The sequence below is a fragment of the Trichoderma harzianum genome (assembly GCF_003025095.1).
Source record: "Trichoderma harzianum CBS 226.95 unplaced genomic scaffold M431scaffold_12, whole genome shotgun sequence".
Classification (NCBI taxonomy): domain Eukaryota; kingdom Fungi; phylum Ascomycota; class Sordariomycetes; order Hypocreales; family Hypocreaceae; genus Trichoderma; species Trichoderma harzianum.
The window spans coordinates 1021231-1036060 of record NW_020209260.1 but is presented as its reverse complement, the minus strand read 5'-3'; the positions used below and the strand labels follow the sequence as shown (position 1 = coordinate 1036060).

The 14830-nt window shown below is 49.1% G+C and overlaps 5 protein-coding genes across 5 annotated transcripts; 4 read left to right on the top strand and 1 right to left on the bottom strand.

Moving 5' to 3' along the window:
- Window positions 1-1835: 1835 nt before the first annotated feature.
- M431DRAFT_93168 (glycoside hydrolase family 27 protein) lies at window positions 1836-3320 on the top strand (the record flags this gene model as incomplete). Its single annotated transcript, XM_024924445.1, has 2 exons — window positions 1836-2401; window positions 2465-3320. The coding sequence occupies 2 exons, from the start codon at window positions 1836-1838 to the stop codon at window positions 3318-3320; spliced, it is 1422 nt and encodes a 473-aa protein (XP_024771074.1).
- A 3515-nt stretch (window positions 3321-6835) lies between these two features.
- Window positions 6836-7950, top strand: M431DRAFT_498643 (hypothetical protein; the record flags this gene model as incomplete). The annotated part of the gene is made up of 3 exons (XM_024917715.1): window positions 6836-6887; window positions 6959-7530; window positions 7585-7950. 3 exons carry the CDS (start codon window positions 6836-6838, stop codon window positions 7948-7950), a joined length of 990 nt encoding a protein of 329 aa, XP_024771073.1.
- A 1023-nt stretch (window positions 7951-8973) lies between these two features.
- On the top strand, window positions 8974-10471 carry M431DRAFT_511488 (hypothetical protein). Its single transcript, XM_024919662.1, has one exon. The coding sequence runs from the start codon at window positions 9014-9016 to the stop codon at window positions 10346-10348; it is 1335 nt and encodes a 444-aa protein (XP_024771072.1). The 5' UTR covers window positions 8974-9013; the 3' UTR covers window positions 10349-10471.
- A 296-nt stretch (window positions 10472-10767) lies between these two features.
- M431DRAFT_485240 (glycoside hydrolase family 30 protein) lies at window positions 10768-12268 on the bottom strand (the record flags this gene model as incomplete). Its single annotated transcript, XM_024916270.1, has 2 exons — window positions 10768-11399; window positions 11464-12268. The coding sequence occupies 2 exons, from the start codon at window positions 12266-12268 to the stop codon at window positions 10768-10770; spliced, it is 1437 nt and encodes a 478-aa protein (XP_024771071.1).
- A 1514-nt stretch (window positions 12269-13782) lies between these two features.
- On the top strand, window positions 13783-14803 carry M431DRAFT_241694 (hypothetical protein). Its single transcript, XM_024913718.1, has one exon. The coding sequence runs from the start codon at window positions 13898-13900 to the stop codon at window positions 14540-14542; it is 645 nt and encodes a 214-aa protein (XP_024771070.1). The 5' UTR covers window positions 13783-13897; the 3' UTR covers window positions 14543-14803.
- The last annotated feature ends 27 nt before the right edge of the window (window positions 14804-14830 follow it).

Here is a 14830-nt window from a genome sequence, read left to right as displayed (position 1 = left end):
TTAACAAGGACCAAGTTCTTCATCTCTGTTTATTCTTCTGAGACATTACAAGACTCGCAGTATTGGATAGGATCACAGTTCGGATATAGAGAGCTATGATTAGCGCATTTCCGCATCTAACCTGTAGATTATAAGATTAGAAAGCATCCAATACAATTATACGTATGAAGTGAGGGGCCTGAGACACTCTTTGCTACCATTCGGAGTTCTGTGAGGTCAATTAAGCTCATACAGCACCATTCCACCTTCAGCTAGACTCTGCGTTGAGTTGCTGGCTCATTGTTGCGACAGATAGGTACCTCTCTGCGTAATCCACACTTTGCCCTGCTTGTCACAGTATTGACGGCCTCTGTCGGTATTTGTATCAATCACGCGGGTATTTCACGCAATACTCCTGAGAGGTGGCTGTGGTTGCATTAGCAAGTCCCTTTGTGCCGACGTTTGAGAGGTCTGAGTTCGGGAAAAGATTGCCTGAACATTGACCTCGTTGCTTTCCACCGCAACTTGATAGAGATGGCTGCTTGAGCCTGAATCCCGTGATGAGTTCGCTTGTGTAAATCGTTTTTGCATGATCAGTTAACGTACGCGTTTTTGCGTTTTTGCGTCTAACTGCGAGGGCATGCTTTTGATATGCCTCATCACAGCCGGCGCCGTCGCAATGCTCAATAGCCTATTGTCAAAGAGTAGCTCAGAGAGACAGCTTCTGTGGCAGTAGTGGTGACTGTGGTTGTTTGGTCATGATTGTTTGTCATCGGGAGGCAGATTCGCGAAACTATCACCTGCGAGATGACGGCTAAACGCCCACGATTCAAAACCCATGCTAGAACCTTAGACAAACGGAAAAAAATAGGCCTCTGCTTAATGCTTCATTAAACAAGTCCGGTCGGATCGTGGGATATTTATGCGGGGAAGCTAAGGAACAATTGAAGTCGTGAGAGATCGAATCCAGACAAAAGCGAAACAGAAACAGACAGTCACAGTTACGTGATGCGGTTGCTAGGGTATTACAAAGACATAGAATCAAGGTATTTTTTCACACAGTTTGTCGGATAAATACATTTCCGTACTTCAGAACAAGATAGTCTAAGTGCCGAGAGAGAAGAAATTATACGTCGGCCAAGGTGCCAAGTTTCGCGAGGCTGGATCCTCATGAAGTAGTGAAAAATGCCGCTATAGCGTTACAGGAAGCTGAAACTAATTCTTCCGCCAAGATGCGAACCAAAAGAGAAAATGCCCCAGCAATGTCGTCATCTTGATGAAGCTGTGACCGGAAAAAGAATCCGCGCAAATGGATTAATACGATGGAATTCCCTTTATATCATCACATTTCTCCGTCTCTGTAATATGGGGTACTCCGCATTTGCATGGGCTGCGTTCGCGACTAGCCACGATTTGCAAAGCGTCCGTCAAAGAACGCCCACGAGGTGGAAGAGCCGCCCCATTACCAGGATATTGGCATTGCCGCAACTGGAAGAACTATGTCGATCCGTCTGTCTGGATTGGACCGGAAACACTCTCGGGGGTTACCTGCGGGGAGACGGCCTGAATTCGTGTTGAGACAGGGCTTACAAAAGCTGGGCAATATTACGTGGACCGCGCAATTGAAGCAACTGGCGGTTGAGCGGCAACAAGTTTGAGGGTTGTAGCATCTCATATGATCATCAGGAGGAAATGAACGCCTTGGCAATATCCCGAAAGACTTTCCATTGTCATTAACCCGCCGGGAAGAGGTAGACGCGTATTGTTGTGGATATTAGCAAATATATATATAGACTTGCTGTATCCCATCATGATAGCCACAGGTTCCTCTTCATTCTCCGGCCATCAAGTCAGTCATGCCTCGTCTTGAGCTCATCTATCTTGGACTCGGCATCGCCGGCGTCACAGCAGCTCCAACTGCTCCCGCTGCAACGCCGCTCAAAGTCATCAGCTTTGCCCAGACTCCAAATGGCTTCCAGGGCCCAGCGAGAGGCTGGAATTCTTTTGCTCTGCAGGCAAATCCCAACACGGCTCCTGATTTCCAGTTCGACCAATCACACGTTTTGACTCAATGCAGTGTGTTGGCGTCAGGTTCTTTTAAAGGCCAATATGACACCTGTAGCTTGGATTCCGGCTGGTCAGTGGGTGACCACGGCGACGACAACGGTAGACTAATCTATGATGACTCTATTTTCGACATTCCCTCCTTGGCTAGTTCACTGCACAGCCAGGGCCTCAAAATGGGAGTCTACGTCGTTCCGGGTGCCTTCATCAGTGATGCGAATAAGACAATCTTGGGAACCGAAACCACCATCGGCGAAGTGTGCACGGGAAATGAGGGCTTGCTCCGCTGCATTTTCGACTATACGCGGCCGGAGACACAAGACTGGCACAACTCTGTAGTTGACCAATTTGCATCATGGTATATTCATTCCGTCTGAAGCAAAAACAATGATTACGAAGAAATACTAACAGCGTCTCAAAGGGGTGTTGACTTTGTCAAGCTGGATTTTGTCACGCCAGGCTCTCCCGACAACGGTCAGAGTCTGCCAGCCGACCAGAGCGGCTCTGTCATTGCCTGGCACAACGCCATCAAGAACAGCGGCAGACAGATGCGCTTGGACATCTCCTGGAAGCTGGACCGCACTCAAACCTACTTTGACATTTGGAACAGCAACGCCGACTCTATGCGGACTGACCAGGATCTTAACAACTCTGGATCAAGTACCCTGGTAAGCTGGGGTACTGTACAGCGCGCCATTGACAACTATCGCCAGTGGATTATTGCTGGTCTACAATTCTTTGACGAGTTAAACATTTACCCAGATATGGATAACTTGGCAGTGGGCAGCCCAGAGAGCATTTCTGGACTTAGCGATGGACAGCGTACCACCGTCATGACGCACTGGATTGGAGCCGGTGCCAACCTCATTACCGGCAATGATATGACTCAATTGGATGATCTCGGAACAAATCTTCTTACCAATGCCCAAGCACTGCAGGTCGCGGCTTTCACAGCTCAATATCCCATGCAGCCTCGCAATCCCGGATCAGGAGGCCAAGATGCGACACAACTCCAGGCGTGGATTGCCGGTCCATCTCCATCTGGCGAAGCCGTCGTTGTCCTTGTAAATCTTGGTCCGGATAACGGCCAGGGCGGCTTCGGGACGCAAACCAGCGGAGTTCAGACAGTCACCGCAACGTGGCAAGATTTGGGACTCTCTGGACAGTTCAACGTGCAGGATATCTGGAACAATAAGAGCTTAGGTGTCGTTGGTGACCAAGTTTCCGCGCAGTTGGACGAGGGCGCCAGCGTGTTGCTACATCTTACATCAGCGTAAATATGCGAAACATTGATATGAACGGGGGTATTGTATTTGTGATTTTGATCTAGATATGCCATGGTAATGGCTCTAATTTAAAGCATTAGTGTGATCAAGACATGGTGACGCGTATCCGTTTTTCCGTCCAGCTGCTTCCTGACTGTATACATGTAAATTCCCGTGGGTAGGGGTGCGAAAAGCGCGGCTCAAATCTAAGCATGCGAAGAACATCGCAAAGAAACGTATACAGTGGCGGCTCTGTCTCAGGCCCTTCCATATTTATAAAATCCACTTGAACACGTTGACCTGTCAGATTTGTAATTATGTATGGTTTTTCAGAGCGCTCCAGATATATCACGAGTTCTGTTCGTTTATCTTTTGTGCCGCAGAGGATCATGCAGCTCGAATCGCTGAAACGGTCGGCTGACCTTTTATATGTTAGTGAACCCGTAGCCGAAGTACTCATCACAAATTGATGCTTGGCAAGAAATTTGTGAAGATCCATGCACTGTGGCGGCACCATCTTCCCACCGTTCAAGTCTTTCCAAGTCGCATCCTCTTCGTGTGACCCAGTGAAAGTCGCGCCAATCCATTCGTTCTCGCCCTCTTCTTTTTTGCCCTCCCGAAATTTATATCCTTTAAATCTTTTCAGCTCATTGAGAATCTTCTTTAATTCGTCCTCTATCTCGCAGTAAATGTCACAGCTAAATGGGCTGGGGTGTAGAGACCCCAAGATCTGGCGTATTACTTCTTCAGGTCAGAACGTCTTCAAGATGGCAATAAATCATATAAAAAAAATTCTAGCGATAAATGCACTTACGAAGTTTCATTTGTTTCCCCCCCGTGCTTTTAGTATTGGATTGAAGAAATTGGAAAACGAAGCAATTGAGAGAGACAGAGACCGGGTTTTATACTTATTGGATGCCCACTTCACAAGTGAACAGGATTTGATCGGCTGCAGCCGCCCAGTTTTGTCAAAGGATGTTCAGTGAATGACCGACAGTTTTGATCTCCGGCGGCTCCTTGGCCTTGACATTCGCATCTGCATCAAAGAAAGCCAATCAAAGCTTGAATATGGTACAAAGAAGAAGAATGGGTAACAAAACAGAACTGGAAGCTTCTCGATTGTACCACGACATGAAGGCTGTTGAGCGCACATGGGCAAACCAGAGCAAAATCTAATTAGTCTAGAGTCAATAGGAGGAATTGCGCGTGTTTGTCGGGGATCACGTATTGAACAGCACAAAGAAAATGTCTTCTTGGACCTGGGTGTCTCAGCAAGCGCTTCGTCCTTGAAGCATTCATATGAAAAGGTGCAGCATTGCATTTGTGTTCCAAACATAGGTAGTTAGAAGAAGGCTGTCTGCTCTAAACTAAAATGTTCCCGCGAGCTAATGATGAAACATCATCATGAGCATCAATACCAAAACCATCACGGTTGTTGTTATCGCTTGGGCATTCCATCCTGGCTCATCTCATTCTAGCGACTTGATATATTGTCCCGAAGAGTTCTTTAGGAATCCACGGTTGATAAGAAAACCATGAAGCGATGTGTACTCTTTTAGTCGTGTCTGCGTATCGTCCAACTTGGTAAAGGTCATATCAATCCTTTCTTCTTTCTCCTCCCGAATTTCGTATCCTTCAAACCACTTTAGCTTTTTCATAACCTGTAGCGTTTTCAGGAGCTTTTTTTGTTCATCTTTTGTATCGCATATGATAGAGCAGTCAAAGTTTTTGACGCTTTCGATATCCATTGCCTGGCGTTATGCTTCTCGTCGTGGTCAATGAGAGAACTGAAAGATACCATATAGCATATATGCAGTTTGGAGTAGCAATATTATAAGTGGTGTAACTCACCAACTGGTGATATATAAAGTAAACGATGGTCTAGAGAAAAAAGAATTCACCAAATGGTTGGCTGTGCTTTGGTACTGGATTGGAGAGCTCGCAACAAGATGGAATTGTAGAAGGAGGTACTGATACATGTACTTATAGTTGTCGATGGCTACTTGTGGGTGAGCAAACTGATTACCGCTAATCTATTCAGGTGCCCTTGGATCACCTAATATCACCCAGTTGTATAAATGAACAGTCAGTGAATGGTACAAACAAAACGTCTTGTTCAACCTGAGGGTCTCAGCAAATGCTTTGTCCTTGGCAGAGATTGCTGAGACAACATCGTCAGAGAATCCGACCGACGATTGGCCGATGATTGAACAAGAGGAAAAGAGGTAAAATGACGTTTACATAATTGATTGGGTGTTGCTTAAGGAACTATAAACAATCCCTTCGATAATAATCTCTTGGATGGATTGAGGGAGACGGCATGTGATCTACCGCATAGTTGTGGGATGTGGACTTAAGAGTTAAGACATAACTTGACCAATGGAAGCATCTGTCTACGCGCCATGCTCATGTATCCTGCAAAGCCGTGTGCAGTAGCCATTAAAGGAGCGTAAAGTGGTGACTTTTACTGGTATACTAAAAGCTCTTGATATTGAACTCACAAACGCAAGGTTTTTACTACAACCTACATAGCTGCAGGGTAGATGCAGGCCACATTGAGAATACTCGCGCCGCTTCTAGTGGCATTCATCCTCCTTTGTGAATGCGTATCTATTACCGAGAATACCTGTGTTTGAAAGGTTGAAAGAGACGCAACAGACCAGTGGCAATACAGATGGACAGAGGAGTGTCTTCATCTCAGTAGACGAAAGGGGAAAGGAGCTTGGCTCCACGAGTAAGCAGCTTGCTTACCTGATTGGCTATTGTTTGCCCAAACACATATAAATGCATGATGACTCGATGCAGTCCGTATATATGCAAACAGTAGTCCGATGCGCAACGGCGTCTAAGAGCGACAAAGCGTCCCGTGTCTGAGTGAAAGACGGACACATGTCTCTTCTATACCTCAGAACCTGTATCCATCGAACGGAATTTATGAAGCGGAATTGTCAGAATTAGTCAAGATCCCAACAAGGTTAGCGTTCCGGACTGCGTCGAGTAATCAACGATTAGGAGGCAAATGCCGAGCAAATCAACCAGCAAAGCCCGCCATGTGAAACCTTCCATGGCGTCTACCGGAGTTTCGCATTCCAGCTCCGAGAATAGGGCTTGAAAAAGTACGCACAAGTACTTTATAGTCATAGCCTATGTCGAGGATAATGCCGTGGATGGTGGGGAAATGCGGGCGGGGTTAACGAGGCGATAGCAGATTTTGCTGTGGGAAAGGGAGTAGCCAGGCTGTCGTATATTAGCTAGCACAATTATTCTCCCTTGCGTAACTCGAAGCATCATCGACTCATCTCAACTCACGGGCCTCGGGGTTAGCTGGCGTACCGATAAAAGTAAACTCCGGTAGACGTCTCCGTGGAGGAACTACACTAACAGCAGACAGGAGGCCGATCAAAGATATAAGAGTCGTGGGGATCCGTTGCAAAATCTGTCTTGAATCACTGCAATTCAATACTCGCAACAGCAACAGAACAGCAACAACAATCGGCTTCTCTTAGATCATCGCATACTCAAACACCATGGTTCAGTATCTCGGCAAAGAAATTGGTCCTATTGGCTTTGGCCTCATGGGTGAGTATATATACCTACACATCAAATGGCCGCCGCTTTCATCGTCTCCAATAGCTAACCAGACGCCCAAGGCCTGACATGGCGCCAGGATCCTCCTCCTTTGGAAGATGCAATCGCCGTCATGAAAGCAGCCGTCGACAACGGTCTCACCATGTGGAACGGCGGCGAGTTTTATGGAACTCCCGAGTACAACTCCATGACCATCATCAAGGCCTACTTTACAAAGTACCCCGAAGATGCTGAAAAGGTTGTCTTGGTGATGAAGGGCGGTATTGATTTCAAGGCCCGCAAGCCTGATGGATCGCCCGAAGGTATTCGCCGGTCGCTCGATAACATTCTGGAGCAGATTGGCGGCGTCAAGAAAGTCGACGCCTTCAACTGCGCCAGACGAGACCCGGAGTATCCCCTCTCTGTTACTTTTGGAGTGATCCAGAAGGAGTATATCGATACCGGCAAGATTAGTGCTATTGCACTCTCCGAGTGTGGTGTCGACACTATCAATGAAGCTGCGGCGGTAACCAAGATTGCTGCCGCCGAAATTGAGCTCAGCATGTTTTCGCCCGACGTCTTGAACAACGGGATTGCCGCTGCTTGCAAAAAGCATGATATTCCCATCATTGCATATTCACCGATTGGAAAGGGTGTAAGTAGCATAATAACCGACCATGATCTACTATAAGCTGACGAAATAATGTAGCTGCTCACCGGCGGGTATAAAAACGTGGAGGACGTCAAGAAGCTTGGAGCAGTTGCTTCTTTCCCTCGCTTCCAACAGGAGCAGCTCGAGCACAACCTCAAGCTGGTTGAACAAGTCGAGCAGTTTGCCAACCAAAAGTCGTGCACTCCTGCGCAGGTGGCCATCAACTGGGTGAGGAACATGTCCAACAACCCGGAGCTGCCTCTTGTGATTCCGATTCCCGGTTCTTCGACGGTCCCGCGTGTAGAAGAGAATGCAAGGGTTGTTGAGTTTACCAAGGAGGAGATTGAGACTCTGACCAATCTTGTCACGGGCTTTGAGACCGCTGGCACCAGATACCCGGAACATGCACCAGTCAACACCTGAGGCTGTGGCAAAGAGATTGGAGATGTCATCTAGGCTCTATATAAGAGATTCATTCCAGCAATTGGCGCTGCTTTACTATTGAAAAGAAAGAAAAAAGTACACTGAAAATGTTCTTGCAAACTACGGTTGATCGTGATAATGCCAAGCAAGACGTTACTTGATCAGGAAATCCCTAAGAATCCTTTGACACAATCGAGCTGCTTACTATGCGCTAAGTGATCTATGCCGAGATATCGGGGTCTAAAAGAGCGATTTCGCCGCTCCCACTCGGATCCTCCCGAAGCTATCTGCAAGAGAAGCCAAATCCTGCAAAGATGAACTCTGATCGGGCTATTACAGTCACACCATACGTATGCAGATACAGAGTAGTTTCCACTTATAGCATATCCTCTGCTTACAAGATACAAGCCTGTAGGAGTCGAGATCTCCAAACTCGTGCCATCACCAATCGTCGTAACCCATGCTGCTTATCAATCCAAAATATCTCCGAAACCAACTCCCCACTCCACGGCGGCGATTTGACACTGGCGCCACGAAGATGATAGCACATGTCAACTGTTTCATCTATCGAGATGCCCTTCGTTTATCTGTGATACTAGGATATCCTTAACTATTCGTTCTCTGAGAGATGCTTAATCTTCAACCCCACAGAGTTTCTCGTGCAATGCAAGGCATCAATGTCTGGCAGAACCCAAATAGTCCCCGTTTGCTTCCACCTTCCACATCCGTAGCAGCAGAGGAGAACATGAATCATCTTGACAACATTCTCATACCCGGCTGCTCGCATTCGCTTGCTCGATAATACAACCTTCTTGCTTATACCAGACCCGGAAGTCGCTGATAAGCCGGTTGATCCGCACCCCCGCATCTCGTCGATGTCGTGATTTCAAGCGCCAAGCACACTCACCTGCTTACACATGAATCCTACCAGATCATCGATAATGCCCACATGTCCCTCATATTTTCATATATAACCGTAGTCGCCTGTAACAAAGTGAAAAAGCTCTCAAGATAGTATTGGTAGACCGTTACATCTGCTCATAACTGTACAAGTAATTTCACAATGTCGAACCCCAAACAACTCCATCTTACCGCGTTTATGCGGCCCGTCAGTCTTCACACCGGAGCCTGGCGTTACCCTGGATCATATGCCGATGCCAACTTCAACTTGACCCATCTCAAGTCCTTTATCCAAAAGCTGGAGGCAGCCAAGTTCGATGCTTTCTTCATGGCCGACCACCTGGCGGTCCTCAACATGCCCATAGAAGCCCTCAGACGCAGTCAGACTGTCACATCATTTGAGCCCTTTACACTACTCTCAGCTCTGTCCCAAGTAACAGAAAAGATTGGCCTAGCCGCTACTGCGTCTACAACATACGATGAGCCCTACCACATCGCTCGGCGCTTTGCTTCTTTGGACCATCTCAGCGGTGGTCGTGCAGCTTGGAACATTGTGACGACGGCCAATCCGGATAGCGCAAAGAACTTTGGCAGAGACGAGCACATGGACCACTCAGATCGGTATAAGCGTGCTAGAGAGTTTTACGATGTCGTGACGGGCCTGTGGGATAGCTTTGCAGATGACGCCTTTATCCGGAACCAGGAGACGGGCATCTTCCTGGACCCCGAGAAGATGCACACTCTCAACCACGAGGGAGACGAGCTCAAGGTCAAGGGACCCTTGAACATTGCCCGACCCGTCCAGGGCTGGCCCGTCATTGTGCAAGCCGGACAATCAGATCCAGGACGACAGCTGGCTGGAGAAACAGCCGAAGTAGTCTTTTGCTCACCCGGAAACATTGACAGCGCCAAGGCCCTTTACGCCGATATCAAGGGACGAGCCGTTGCCGCTGGCAGAAAGAAGGAGCACATCAACATCCTCCCAGCAGCCCTGGTGATTGTTGGCGACACCATTCAGGAGGCCAAGGAGAAGCGGCTCAAGCTCGACAGCCTCGTCAACTACGAGAGCTCCATCGCAAGCTTGTCAATCGCTCTCGGTGCAGACGCCTCGCAATTCGACCCAGACGGCCCTCTGCCCACCGATTTACCAGAGACAAATGCCAGCAAGACGAGCCGAGAGGGCGTCTTGAGGCTCGCAAGGGAAGAAGGTCTGACCGTGAGACAGCTTGCGCAGCGTTTCGGAGGATACGCCGGCTTTGGCTTTGTAGGAACGGTGGAGAGCATCGCAGACGAGTGGGAGAAGTGGCTCAAGGAGGAGGCGTCTGATGGTTTCACCGTTTGCTTCCCCTTTTTGCCGCAGGGACTCGACGATGTTGTGGAGAAGCTGGTGCCGGAGCTGCAGCGTCGTGGCATCTTCAGGACGGAGTACACGGGAAGCACTCTGCGTGAGCACTTTGGTCTGCCGAGGCCGGAGAATCGGTTCTTTCCAAAGGCTTAGATGCGTGTATGATATAAGTGATTCGTGATGAGAGGTAGATAGAATACTCGACAACGAATAAAGATACTGTACATGTACGTTACTAAGAGAGGGCGTTCAGACAAATGTCTACGTGCAAAACACACCAGGTGGCTTACACCAGACGCAAGCTTCCTTTTACATATGAATTGAAGTAATGTACATGATATAGAGATCGCAGCACTAACAGGATATAAGCATCCAATTATATAGGCAATTGCAATGTTTGGACTTTGAAAGAATACCATTTATACATGTATATTCATTTAGACAGTCACATGTACTCAAGTTGTCTATATACAAGACGAAGCTAGGTAGATATATACAGTGCTTCCACCACTCCCACCCCATCTTCATTTCACATTCATCATTTCATCACATGCTATTTTCTCTCAATCTTCTTAAGCCTTGGGCAGAATCCAAGTAGTCACAGCCCGGGCAGGGACACGAGCGTTCCAAGTCTGGCTCTCCGACTCCGTAGCCAAGCGAACCCAAATATCATTGTTGTACCGGTTCTGAATGACGACCGTGCGGGTGCCATCAGGGTTAACAGTAGCAACAGACTCAACACCAGTGTTAGGATCAAACAGCCAGCTACCAGTACCATCAACAACAACAGCGCCCTTGGGAATGTAGCGCGAGAACTGGCCCAGCATGTAGTAGTCAATCTCCTTCTTGTACCCGCTACCATCAGAGCTAACAGTAACAAGACCAGTGCAGCTGTGGCAGTTGCCGCCGCCGGACAGGGCAGGGCCGCCGCCGGTGAAGGTACCCAGAGTCCAGGCGATGATGCCGTTGGCCCAGTTCTGGAGGGGGAACAGGGCGAAGCTGGAGCTGTGGACCCAGTCGGTGCCGCCGGAGAGGACGGAGGTCCAGCACTCGGTCATGTACTGCTCCTTGCCGGGGAACTCGTTGTGGAACTGGGTCAGAGGAGTCCAGTTCTCAGGGGCGTTGCCGGCGTAGCAGTGCCAAGCAGCGGCCTGGACGTACTGGCTGGCCGTGTTCATGACAGTCTGGGGGTAAGAGTACACATCTAAAGAGCAACGCGTGTCAGTCAAGCTTAAGTCAGTATATGAAGGGATTCAACAAAAACTCACCCTGGTTGTGGTCCCAAGCCCAGATCTGGGTGTTGAGGCCGGCATTGCGCAGAGCAGGGCCAACCTTGTCGCGGATCAGAGCACCAGACTCAGCCGCCTCGATCTGCATGGTCGGCATGTCGTCCTTGTTGTTCAGGGGCTCGTTCTGCAGAGTAATGGCGTCAATGTGAGCACCACCAGCCTCGTACGCCTGGAGGTACTTGACAAAGTACTGGGCGTAAGCGTTCTCGTATGCGTGGTTGAGCTTGTTGTTGCCGGTGCCGCCACCAATCAGCTGGCCCTTGACCTTCATCCAACCAGGAGCAGACCAGGGAGAGCCAACAATGGTCAGCTGGGGCTGCAGCCTGCGGAAGTTGGCCAGCATGCTGATCATGGCGTTACCACGATCACCCAGGCCGAAGCTGTTGAGGCCAGTATCAACCTTGCCGCCGGCATCGTCGTAGGTGTAGGCCGGATCAGCAGAGAGATCCGAGCTGGCGACGGTGTGACGCAGCAGGTTGAAGTTGAGGCCCGAAGAGGTCATCAAGTCGTTGAACAGCTGCGTGCGAGAGTTTGCGTTGAGCTTGTTGAAGGCGGCGACGGTGGCATCGGTGATGGCGGCGCCGAAGCCCTTGACGGTCTGCTTGCGTCCGGACTTCTCCTTGATGAAGAGCTGCCAGTCTTGGATGCCAGGGTTACCGGCGCCCAGGACGGGAGCCTGGACGGCAGTGAACTGGTAGCGGCCGTCTTGCGAGGAAGCAAACGACGAGGCGGCATTGACGCCGCCAACGGCCGCAATGGTGGTGAGAACGGAGACCAGCAACATGTTGATGGGAAGAGAGAGTTGTCAAACACTGAGGAGAGAGAGCTGGGGAAGAAAGTCTGGTTGCAAAGAGGCATCGTCGTCTCCTTATATTCACCCAGGTCTAAGAGTCTTTGTCTCTCTCTCTCTCAACCAGTTTCCGGAACTTGTCAACTGAACCCACTCGATGGACACAAACATCCATCACTTCATTCCGATTCATCCATCCCCATCACTTCATGGCCTTTCCCCCCTTAGGCAGCAAGCTAGCAAGACAGAATCACACCTTACTTAACATTCTCAATAAGCTTAGTTGCATTAGTCCTAGCCGTCCTGCTCAGCTCTGACCATTCGCAAGCAGGAGAGCCTGACATCCAGGCCTCGACCCGTATCCAGGTACAAAGCACGAGTTTACCAGGACAGGCCCAGCAGCTCAATCGGCCCTATCTCAGCACTCCGGCTCCCGCTGCCGTTCTGGAGGCCGGCCGAACCATACCGCAACCGGGTAGCCCGTGACGATCTCCAGAGGCCATCAGGCGGAGGCAAGCGTCAAGCTTTCAACACCGCCAATTCTTAGAGTCTCTCTTCCACGTCAACTGTCTACATGTACATGTAGTCATCGTCATAGTCTCTATACCTTTTCCTCAAATCAAATCATAACAACATACACTAAAAAGCCAAGCAACTAAATCCCGTCACTCTCACAAGCAAGGAACTCTACTCTTGCCTAAACAAGCCCCCAGCAAAAAAACAAATCCAGTAAGACGGCGCCAAAATCATGCTCCCTCCTCTCATAGCCCATCACGTGTATCCTCAACAACGCCCATAAGCGACATTCAAGTGAGGCGAATCACATCTTCGGAGGCGGTGTTGCCAAGAGTCCATGAAGTCTTTCACAGCTGCCGTTTCAAACAACTTGCCTATTTGGGCCCGTGGAGAGCAGTGCACCAAAGCGGAGTCTATTCGAAGGGCCTAGATGGATGGCACCATGTGGTGCTGACAAGCATCAACTCTTTGGGGCAGTTTCTAGAGACTACGCATTGATTTTGAACTTTGTTCTGGCGTGTTGGAAAGCACATTGTTACGGTATGCTTACCTGCTATGAGCGAGGAAATGTACGCGCTCCTCCCATCGGTCAGTGAAAGTAACCCAATAACACCACGCCAGAGTTACATCGTCAACCCAGATCCAAAAGACTCAAGAAATCACCACTAAAGGAAAAACAAGCGGAACTGTCCGCCCCAAAACCATCTCCACCTCCGCTCTCTCTTCCCCATGTAGTCGTAGGCCTTTCATCATAGTTCGTTCGTGTCCCCTGATGGGCAACATCATCGCTCAACTCTATCCGCCCAGATATCCGGCCCCCTCCATCTCGCATCATCCGACAAGGTGTCCAAACATCGAAAATGGAAAATGGAACCATATGCCGGCGCCCAAGCGGTCTTCGGATGCGACGATTCCGCCCACCGATCCCGCCAGACGGGAAGCTCGACGAGATGGCCACGACTCTTTGCACACTCTCAAGCTAAAAGCTAGCCCTGTCTAGCGTTGAATTAAGCGTCCAAACAAGCATAGAACAAAGCATACGAGTATAATCCATCACTGTTTATCGCCCCTTGCCCACCAAGACTTTCTAGTAGACTTATTAACGGAATGCAACCTTTCGACAATTGTTTACCCGTTCTAGGCCTCAATACCACTCCGTATCCCTTCCCATACTCCCTGCAACTCCTATCAAATCAAGTACTCGTACAGAGCCCTCGTATAAGTCGCTTTTCAAATACAGCAACTCGTACAAACATTCATTCAAAAACAACTCCAAAATATTATTCAAAACAAAAACGACCAGCCCTGCATTTCCCCCATCCAGAAAACCCTTTCTTCTTCACCTTCTTGTTTCGGCAAAACGATCCCCACAAATCCACACTTCGTCCATGGAGAAAAGATTGCCTTTCTCCAAGCGCGAATTGCCGAGACTCCCCTAGTCTGAAGCACCTCGGTGATGGCTTGGAAATGCTAGCCAGCGAAGATCTATTCTTGGTTGGGCCTGTAACATGTTGTAAAAGACTTTGTCAAACAGTCAATGCTGCTTACAGTACCTATCTGGCATGTATCATCGTACGAAATCCTTCAAGACTCAAAACATACATGCACTCTTCTCACAACCACGCAATGCCGAGCTCAACTCCCACTGGCGGACAAACTTGCCTGCCGAACAATCTATTCGATACCTGCCACGCCTTCCAGTCTTCTTTTTCCCCACGGATTCCTCGGCTCAAGCTTACCATTAGCAGCTAGAGAGCTAAGTGGAAACCCAACATTTCCATGCACCTCCAGACGCCACACTTCCGGGGATCACGGCTGGCACCGACGCCCTGGATTGAGAGTTTCTATTACTGACCGTCTCTTTGTAAGCTTCTCTAACTTGCAGTTCACTTTGTCCTCCATCCACAAAAGCGGTCAATTAGCAATCCAGGCTGTGCCGCTTGGACCGCCGAGCGCCCGTCTCGTATAGATTCGCTCCATCAATATGGCCGTATGCCCAACAATTATGATCCGATGAAGTGAGATAAATCTGCCAAGAGC